Source organism: Myotis davidii, unplaced genomic scaffold (genome assembly GCF_000327345.1).
Source record: "Myotis davidii unplaced genomic scaffold, ASM32734v1 scaffold428, whole genome shotgun sequence".
NCBI lineage: Eukaryota > Metazoa > Chordata > Mammalia > Chiroptera > Vespertilionidae > Myotis > Myotis davidii.
The window spans coordinates 2,368,072-2,378,436 of NW_006299834.1; the positions used below are offsets into that span (position 1 = coordinate 2,368,072).

The following is a 10,365-nucleotide window of genomic DNA, read 5'->3' on the forward strand; positions in this document are numbered from 1 at the left end:
CCCTTCAAGGAGCCCCTTCTCAGTACCCCGCCCCCTCCCCCTGGCCCTCTAGTGAGCCCGAGCGATTCTGTGTTTCCCTAAATGAAGTATGAAGACAGTGCCCAGCAGAGAGCAGACCTCCACACGCCCCCCTTCTTTTCCTGTCTGAATGGATCGCCCGGATTCATCCTCCCTCCCCTGCTCCTTTCTCTTCCTGGTCCTTTAAAATCTGCTGGCCAAGGGCCCCCTGTCCCCGGACAGTGGAGTGGGGTGATCTCCTTAAAGAGACCAACGGGAAACGGCCCCTGTGGGGCCCATGAGATCTGGCTGCCGGCACCAGGTGTGCACTGGCTCCTGGGCCTGTCGGCTTCCTCGGGGCAGGGGCAGCGGGCGTGGGGGTCAGGGAGGCAGCCAAGGAAGAACTTCCTCATGGGCACAGCCATCCTCCAAGATGGCATCTGCTCACGTCCCCACAGGCCCATGGAGCGCTGTGGGCTGACTCAGGCAGGGGCGACATGCATTGGGGGGTGGGCCAGGGAGATCTTGCAGCCGGTGGATGACAGTAACTGGATGACCCCTAAGGCCCTGCCAGCTCCAACACCCTGAGAGGGAGGATGTAGACTGCTGAGATTTCTAACCTGGGACCCTATATTGTCTAGAACTTCGGGGCCGTGGGCTTCTGGCAGATGCAACCCAGAGCCTGAGAGTAGACTCCTGAGACACTGGATGAGCTGAAAATTTCTCCCGATCCTGGGCCTCTCTGCACGACTTCCACAGCCCCCCTTGGACTTGGGGTCTGGGGACTCCCCTGGGGCCACACAGCTAGTGTCTGCTCCCAAATTCCTTTGCCCCCTGGGTGCTGGGCAAGGTTTGCAGTCACCCCGTGGGAGGCACTCAGGGAGCGTGGAGAGGCGGCTCTGCCCTCCGCAGCCAGGTCCCAGCGTCTGGGCTGCAGGGCGCCGAGATGCACCAGCAGCGCCCTCCCTGCCCTCCAGCCTTCCCAGCACTTGTGCAAGCCCCGCCCCCACACTGTCTCCCTGTCTGCTCCTGTTCCCGCCTCATCTCTGACTGGCACACGAGGACCTGTCATTCTGGGGTCCATGCTCAGGAGATCCCCAGCATCTCGGGGCAGAGGTGAGGGTGCACGTTACCTGTTTTGGGGTAGCAGAGCTGGCAGGCCTGCTTGAACTCGTGGGTGGCAGCCAAGGGGTTCTTGATGAGCAAGGCGGTGTTGGGCATGGAGGGCTCTGGCTGTGACAAGAGGAAGTTGGGCATCTTGGGCCCTGGGTGAGGGCTGGAGCCACCAGGGCCAGCCTGGGCACCAGAAGGGGGGGGCTCTATGACCCTTCCGCCCCATCCAAGGGCTACAGCCCAGGACCCTCCCTCTTCCTCTGCCCTCCCAGCCAGGGAGCTCCTTATCTGATCCAAGAATCCAGAACATAGGACTGGAGAGGCCTTGGGGGTAACGTGATCTCGCCCTAGAGCCTCCCCTTGGGTACCAGCCCAGCATGAAGCAGAGCAAGAGGAGTGGGCCTGTGGGACTGTGCACGCCCCGGCCTCCATTTCCCAAGCCCCACAGGACGAGGGGAGGTCAGGCACTTCCCTGGGGCCACGCAGCTACTGTCCAGCTGAGGCAGGAGGCCAGGCTGCCTAACTCCTGGTCAAGTGTTTTCCCACCTTCAGAGCCTGGCTGAGTCCCGAAACCAGGGATGTGACTAACGCTGGAGAAGTTACTCAGCCCCCCGAGCCTCAGTGTCCTCTTCTGCCAGCCCCAGGCCCTTTGCTGGCCCTCCCAGCACGCGGCTCAGTTGGGAAGGGCTGAGACACCATCTGCTCCCGGGCCCCTCCCTGGAGGGGGGGGTGCAGCCCCTTGTCCCAGGCAGAGGGCTCACCCCACTCCGGAGCCCACAGCCACTTGCTCTGCACCCCCGGGGGCATGGGGTGCCTGGTCACGCATCCTCACCACGTCACTCACCGAGGGGGCTGGCTTCTGAGTGCCGCTGGGGGGACGATGGTCCTGTGAGCTGGGGTCCTCTGGGCAAGGAGAAGACACAGGGGGTCACGGCCCTGCCCGGAAGGGGGTGAGGGGCCCTCCGAGGACTTTTCTCCATATTTCGAACCCAGAGAAGCCTCCCAGCTACACACCTTCTCCTATTCATGCTGACCCCCTCACTCCACCCCCGGGGGACAGGGAAGCATCCCAGCCTGAGCACGTCCCCACACCCCCCGCAACCCCTCGGGCCCCAGGAGACAGCCACAGCTCGGGCCGCAGGTCCTCTGAGACTAGCTCGGTCTTCAAGGCCCCCATCCTGCCCGCCCTCCTACTCTGAGGCCTTGGGAGACCTCCCTCCCTCATGCGGGCCTGTGTCAACTGCTCCCCCTGCTGGCAGATGCCTCCTGCAGGAGGCGCCATCACCTCCCCCAGGAAGCCCCTCTGGGCTCCCCTCTGGGCTCCCCTCTGGGCTCCCCTCAGCCGAGAGCTCTCCAGGCCACGTCTGGGGAAAGCCCTGCCTGGAAGGGCCCACGTGGGCCCGTTGCCTGTCTGGGTTCCTGGCACCCAGCTGTGTGGTACTGAAGGAGCCCATGGCCTTGAACCCACCGGCCTAGCGACCCCCGTCCCTGGGAGGCTGGACAGAGAGCACCAGACCACAGGGCTGGAGTCCTAGCTGATCCCAGCTCTGCTGTTCGATTTTGAACAAGATACCAGCCTGACACTGAGCCGAGAGCTGCAGGGGACACGGCCCCGGGCCCTGACGGTGACAGGACCGGGCTTTGGCAAACAGCTGTAATCCCAACTCCGCGCTCCGGAGACTGGAGCCGTGACGGCACCTTGCACACTGTCAAGGGCCTGAGGGGTGCCTGCCACCCAGGCCTCACCCAGGAAGGCGCTGGGCTTGTCCAGGGAGCTGCGGGTTGACCCGAAGCTGTCCAAGGCGTCCAGGCGGGTCTCTGAGTAGGGCAGCAGGTCCAGGGAGTCCAAGGCGGAGCCCGGGGGCTCGAGGGCATCCAGCACAGAGGCAGCCAGCTTCTTGGAGGGGTCCATGACCAGGCCAAAGGAGGCGGGGGGCAGTGGGCTGGAGACGGGGATGGACCCCCCCACCACGGGTGGCAGCAGCGGGGTCCCGCCGGGGAACACGGGTATCAGCTGGGGCAGCTCGCTGGGCACACCGCTGCCAGGCAGGCCGCTCTGGACCAGGGACTGCAAGGGGGAGAACCGGGGTCAGAGAGCTCGCCTGCCCAGGCCTGGCACAGTCGGCACCAATGCTCCCCCCCCCCGCCCCTGGGACGTGAGGATGACTGTGACGGGGTCCCAGGCAGGAGGGGGTTCAGAGCAAACAGCAGGGCTCACCAGTGAGTCCAGAAGGGTGTCCAGCTCAGGACCAAAGACATCCCCGTCGGAGAAGTCGTCCAGGCCCTCGGTGCTGGGCAGCGCCCTGCTGCTGCTGTCCAGGGGCGCCAGCAGGTCCAGAACATGGGGGAACAGGGGCATCGTGGGGGTCGAGGGGAGGAGGGCCGGGGAGCCTCGCAGGTCCACGTAGCAGTCTGGGGGGGGAGGGGTGTCAGTCGCTGCAGGAGGTCCTGCTTGGTGGGAGGGGGGCCGTGTCCCAGGGCCCTAAGTCCTCACCCAACACCTTCCCTCCTTTCCCTGGCTCCTACCCTAACTCTGCCTGCCCGCTGGCCTGACCCAGTGGTCGAGGCTCAGTCATAGTCAAGGAAGTGGGGGTGGGTCCTGGAGCCCCACAATACATCCCTGACGGGCCTGGCGCAGAGCCTCAATATCCCAACCTGGGGCAAGCGGTGCCTTCTCTGAGGGACACTGTTAAAGGGGCCTCCCGGGAAGCCAGTGAGAACAAAGGCAGGGGATTGACAGAGGTGGACTCCCGGGTGAGGAGCAGGAGTGGAGAACATGGGACCAGCACCCTGCACTATGAGGTGGCCCCTGCCCCCCCCCCCGAGGCTGGAGGGGTGCTTTCCCCTCCCTGTGGGGACTCTTTCTGAACCCACTATTTGCTCTCATGTTTCAGGGAGTCCCCAGGGCAGGGAGTCCCCAGGAACCCTTGTCTGCAGGGCCAGGGCTGGCTGAGCCCTTCCCTGGGCCCCATCTCCACCCCGCCCCCTTGAGTGAGGGACACTACCTGTCTCGATGTCATCGATGGACCCCAGTCCATTGGAAGTTCCCTGTGGGAGGAAGGACACAGTGGGTCAGGCAGACCTGGGCTGGGAGGCCACAGCGCCCAGCACTCGGGGTGTCACCTGGGCCCGAGGGACCACCGCTGCTGATAACCACGGGACGGGACAGGATGGTCAGGAAGGCACCAAGTGTCCACCCCAGTCCCCTCCCCCGGCTGAGTCGGCGGGTGGGACCTGCCGAGAGCCCATCCTCTCTGGTCCGTTTCCTTATGTGTCAAGTGGGTAACAGTCACCCCCTCCTGGGGCTTTGTAAGGAGAAATCACTTGACACTTGCACCGAGCTTGGAACATGCCCGACCCACAGGGAGGGCTTCACGGGTTTGATAAACGTGTAACGTAAAAGTTAAGCCCAAGCGCTCAGAGCTGGCCTGGTGAGCGGGGTTCTCACCGCAGCCTCCACATTCAGTCCCGTGGACGTGCACGGCTCCTCCCCCTGGCCGTGGCTGTCCTTCCTCGGCCGGCACGTCCTCCCCGCCCCCTGGGTCCCGCAGTCGGATCTGCCAGCGCCCTGACCTTGGACATCCCAGCCTCCAGCACTGAAGGTAACTTGTTTCTAAATCACCCAGGCTACCCTTCGCTATAGCAGCCCGGACAGACTGATACGTTCATTCATTGTATTTTGAACACCCAGTACGTGCGAGGCTAATAATTTCTGGTTACACACCATGAGGAGCGATGGTTACAAACCAGGTGAGATCACGCCTGCCTCCCTGCCGCCTGCGAGGCCCCCAAGGGCAAGGCCATGCCTCCCGCAGCCCTGGCACCGTGGCGCCCACGGCTTAGGGGTTTCCCTGGGATGTGCTGAGTGGGTGGATGAAAGTGCTATAGCGCCCCAGAGGGAGGCCTGCTGCTGCCTTGCTGGGTGACACTGGCCAAGTCCCCCGCCCACTCTGTGCCTCAGTCTCTCCTTATGGATAATGAGGCAGGACGTAGGCTCCATCGTACTCTTACAGCCCGTCCCTCACCTTGCAGAAAGCCTCACAGCCCACCTAGCAGTCCGTGTGTGGTGAGCAGTGGGGGAGTCATGCGTGTGCTGAGCCCTGCCACACCCACATGAGGAGGCCTGCGTGGCTGGCCCCAACCGCCTTTCCTTCCACTGCCTTATGCCCTCCCTCCTGCAGCCACGGTTTCCTTTCTCAAGGGGCCATGGGCTATCCCTGATGGTCCCCTACAGTGACCACTCCCACCACCAGCAGCACCGCCTGTCCCCACAACGTGCACCCCAGAGCTGTCCTCACAAGCCAGGCCCAGGCCCAGGCCCAGGCCCAGGCTGCAGTCACCCCTCTTCCCAGAGCAGGTGCCTAGCTCAGCAGGGGGATGAGGATAGACTGAATCCTTCAGTCTGATGCCCTGGCACCTACTGCCTGAGGTCAGACACCCCAGAGAGTGGGCTCAAAGCTCTGGTGATGGGTGAACCACAACAGGCTGCTCCTAAGGTGGGGAGGGAGGCGAGGGGCCCTGGCCACCCTACCTGATCTGCCGCACCAGCCGCAGTACCGTTACTGAGCAGAGAAAAGGTTTCCAATTCCTGCCAGAGATTGGAGAGGGGGAAGAGATGAGGATCCGGGAAAGGTGCTCAGGGTCCCATCACCCAAAGGTCGGGGTCTGCGGTCCCTCCAAGCTCCCTGCCCCCGGGTCTGCTGGGAGTCACCTGCACGCTCTCTGGGTCATATTTGGGTCTCTCCTTCCTGCAACCATGACCTGGAGAAAGGACTTCCAAGCACACACTCTTACTGTGTGCCAGGCACGGCCCCAGGTGCCATGTCATCCTCTCGTTTTGATCCTCCCATGAACCTCTGGGGTGGGCACCATTGTCCCACGTTCCAGGTGGAGAGAGAAGTAACTTGCTCAAGGTTGCAGCAAGACTCGAGAGCCGGACCCTTCCTACGTGCAGCTTCCCGGCACACAGTAGGTGCCAAGTGAACCACACAGACACCAACATTTCACATATGCGCCATCGGGGGTTATTTGAGGACACGAGGCTAAAGGACGCACTGTCAGCTAAGGCCCCGGCACTGAAGCCCCAGGGCAGGGGAGGGAGCAGCGCCAACAGCTGGTGTCAGGTGAGCTGGAAGCTTTGGCTGCTCTTTCCTGTCCCTAAAGATCCTGAAAGTCGTTCCAGGGCTTTCAGCCAGAGAGGGAGGATCACCTGCTGTCACTCCCTCTGTCCTGGCCTGGCTCTGGCCACCCTCACCTACATCCCCCAACAGCGCCCGGTCCCCTCTTCCGGTCTCCCCACCGCCACCCCCGCCGGCCCCCAGCACCCTGAGCCCACCTACCTGGGGCCTCTTATACGCCTTCCGAACTCGCAGCCCCAGCTTCTGAGCCAGCTCCTGACCAAGCTGGGTGACGCTCTCATCCTGGGGAGACAGACACGGGTGGAGCAGGTGCATCTGCCTGGCTCGCCCCGCTGGGCTGCGATCCCCAGTGCGGCCTGCAAGGGGGCCGCTGGCAGCCCACGCTGCGGACAAGGAGCCAGCCCCGGGAGGGGACACCGGCTGCCGGGCACACGGCTAGAGCGTGGTGGGCTGGGACCGGGCACCCTCGCTTCTGTTTTTTTCTTGTAGGGAGAGCAATGGAATAATTTTTGTTTCTATTAATATTGTCCAGTAGCCGGACACAGTAAGCGTTCAGGAAACATTCACTGTTATTCTACTTTCTGTCTATTATTCTTGCTCCCCCAATTCAGTTTCGTTCACAATGAGAACCTTTCTTTTGACAGTTGTCCCCAATCCACACGGCATTTTCCAGCATTCACAGCAGGTCCCTGTCATCCAGTTGTCACAGCTACGACTCCTGGGAGGGCAGGAGGCTTTACCCTCCTGTACAGCCCAGCGAGGGCTGGCAACTTGCCAAAGGAAAGTACCCAGCCGAGGGCGCCCACCACGCTCCACCTGTGTGACTTGTGTGGTTTCCTAACGGCCTTGTCTGATTTTCTGATTCCATCCTCAGCACAGCCCTATGACGCATGGTATGCCATCTCCCCATTTTGCAAGGGTGCAAACCAAGGTTCAGAGAGGCTATGCCATGTGTCCAAGGTCATATAGCTAGCAGGTGGCAGACCCAAGATTAGGACCCAAAGCCAGGCCAGCAACCTGGCACCGATATCCTTGACCATAGTGCAGTGACTTCCTCTCTGCTCCGCTCACCCAAATCTTTCTTGCTTCTTCCAGCCCCACCCAAGCCCCGCCTCCTCAGGGAGTCCTCCCAGCCCTTCCCAGGAAGCATTTACCCACCCCCAAGTCCTCTCACCCGTTATTTCAGGGATGAAGTAGGATGGACATGTTATAAACGTGGAGCTGATATGCAGAGAAGGGAAGTGCTTTATCTAAAGCTGTGGTTGGCAAACCGCAGCTCGCCAGCCTCATGCGGCTCTTTGGCCCCTTCGGTGTGGCTCTTCTACAAAATACCACATGCGGATGCGCACGTACAGTGCAATTGAAACTTCGTGGCCCATGCGCGGAAGTCGGTATTTTGTGGTAGAGCCGGTATTTTGTGGAAGAACCACACTCAAGGGGCCAAAGAGCCGCATGTGGCTTGCGAGCCGCGGTTTGCTGAGCTGCAGTTTGCCGACCACTGGTCTAAAGCCATGCCAGGGGTCAATGGTGGAGCCAGGCCTAAACTGGGATATTTCCATCTGTCTCCTAATAGACTGTGGGTCCCCGGAAGGCACGGATGGGGCACCGTGTGGGCACTTAGTAAATACCTGCTAAGTGGATGGATAAATGGGGAAGGGGGGATGTGCCCAGCGTGCACGGGCTGGTGCAAGCAATGCTCTTTGTTGGCCATTTCCCATTGTCTCCTTCCGACCTAATGACAGCCTGGACATTAGGACCCACACATGTGGCACCCCTTTTAGTCTCACTGCAACCCTGTACTCAGTGTCTCACCGACTCTATGATCAGTCAGACTGCCTGGGTGCAAATCTCAGCTCTGCCGCCCCCTAGCAGTGACGGTGGGGAAGTTCCTTCCTCTCCGTCCCCATCTTTAAAATGGGGATCACTGTATCCACCTCAAAGGGTTGTCTGTTGCAACTGAGTTGATACAATGTATCTTCAGCAACGCCTGGCACTCAGAGCTCAGTGCTAACAAAAGTATCTGCAGCTCCATGTAACAGAGGAAACTGAGGCTCAGAAAGACGGGGTGGCCTGGCCAGAGGGAGGGCCAGTACGGAGGGCTGGCTCCCGGCCCTAAGCCTGGCCCCGGGCGTGGACGCAGAGCCACACTCACGTGGGGCAGGGCGAGCGAGCAGCGGCTGCTGCACTCATAGGCCTCCTTGTGGCGCCCCAGCTCGTTGAGGGCGCGCGCCTTGCGGAACAGCGCGCGGATGTTCTCGGCGTCCAGGCTCAGCGCCTTCTCGCTGTCCTCCAGCGCCTTCTCATACAGGCCCTGCGGAGAGGAGCAGGCGCTCTGTCAGCCGGTCCCCCCGAAGACCAGCCTCCCTTCCCTGCAGACACAGAGGGTGCCGGAGGACCTGGCTCAGGGAGAGGCTCCAGAGCTCCAGGAAACAGCCCTGTTGTTCACGCTCCGGTCAAGGGCATCCCTGTGTCCAGCTGCAGGGGCGGCCAATTGTCAGGACACTGGAGGGAGGGCCTTCGTGCCACAGTGACGAGCCCAGTCCCTCAGACACGTCTATTCCCTGTCTGCCTTCAGTTCAGCACACCATGGACTGAGCCCTGGCTGGTGTGGCTCAGCTGGTTGGGCATCATCCTGTGCACCAAAAGGTTGCTGGTTCGATCCCCGGTTAGGGAACATGCCCCGGGTGCAGGCTTGATCTCCAGTTGGGGGCGTGTAGGAGGCAGCCGATCAAAGTTCTGCTCTCACATCTATGTTTCTCTCTCTCTCTCTCTCCCTTCCTCTCTCTCTCTCTCCCTTCCTCTCTCTCTCTCTAAAAACCCATAAAAAGTCTTAAAAATAAAAAAGAGAGAACTCATGGACTGAGAATAATAAAGGCGCCTTCAAGAGGAAGTGAACTCAGGAAGGCAGCCAGCGTACAGAGGGGTGTGAGCAGGAACCTGGCAGCCCGTTTTTCCAGAACAGTCCGCTGTGAGTTCCAGGTGTCATTGAGCCCACAGCACAGCCTCCACAGGATCTGGCCAGTGCCTGAGTCAGCGAGCGAGCGGGGCAGGGACGAGGGGGAGGCTGGAGCTCTAAGGAGGAGAGGAGACTGAAGTGCGGAGAAAGAAGTGAGGGTGTGATGGGAGGCAAGGAGCGCAGGAGGGAGGAGCAAGAGGCCGGAGGTTTGCAGAAAGAGGCAGGGCGATGAGAAGAGGGGTTCTCAGCTCTGACTGCCCACAGACTCCTGCCAATGCTCAGCCCTTCCCAGATTCTAACATAATCCATCTGGGGTTGGGCTTAGGCACCAATACTATTTTATTTATTTATTTTTAAATATATATTTTATTGATTTTTCACAGAGATGAATAGAGAGTTAGAAACATGAGAGAGAAACATCGATCAGCTGCCTCCTGCACATCTCCCACTGGGGATGTGTCCACAACCAAGGTACATGCCCTTGGCCGGAATCGAACCTGGGACCCTTCAGTCCGCAGGCCGATGCTCTATCCACTGAGCCAAACCGGTTAGGGCTCAAAATAAATCTTTATTAGTACTTACTGACCTTTAAGATAGTCTGTCTGCTACCGAATTGCCTGCTTGACTAAGGGCAATATGTGTATCTAAACTGAATTAAAGGTTGGCAGGGCCTGGGCACCAGTGAAGCCCACCCACTAGAGTTGGGCTCTCCGCCTGGCCCCCATTTCCAAATTCATATTTCTTGTCTAGTCTTGTCATTTGTGTTCAGCCCTTCTCCAGGTCCTGAACCCAAGCCATGCAGGACGTGGATATCACAACTCTCACAGATTTTAGAGAAATGGAGAGAAAGAGAGAGGGGGGTGGGGAACATCAATTTGTTGTTCCACTTCGTCATGCACTCATGGTTGACTCTTGTATGTGCCCTAATCAGGGATCGAATCTGCAACCTTGGTGTATGGGGACAATGGTCTAACCACTGAGGCCCCCAGCCAGGGCTGGCCAACAGTATCACTTAAGAATTGTTATTATGAAGAAAAATACCACATGATCTCACTTATTCATGGATAATTGAGACCATTATAAACTTTTGAACAATAATAGATACAGAGGCAGAGCTGCCTCAAACAGAGTGTCAAACTGCATCGGGAAGGCCGGGGAGGG

The 10,365-nt window shown here is 60.1% G+C and overlaps 1 protein-coding gene across 1 annotated transcript in view; it reads right to left on the reverse strand.

The window, feature by feature from the left end:
* Window positions 1-10,365, reverse strand: part of ZC3H7B (zinc finger CCCH-type containing 7B) — a 24,644-nt gene that overhangs the window by 12,436 nt on the left and 1,843 nt on the right. Inside the window, 8 exon segments of the mRNA XM_015571914.1 lie at window positions 1,131-1,230; window positions 1,955-2,013; window positions 2,857-3,178; window positions 3,329-3,522; window positions 4,116-4,158; window positions 5,642-5,698; window positions 6,450-6,530; window positions 8,401-8,559. Of these exon segments, the coding sequence (XP_015427400.1) occupies window positions 1,131-1,230; window positions 1,955-2,013; window positions 2,857-3,178; window positions 3,329-3,522; window positions 4,116-4,158; window positions 5,642-5,698; window positions 6,450-6,530; window positions 8,401-8,559 (1,015 nt within the window).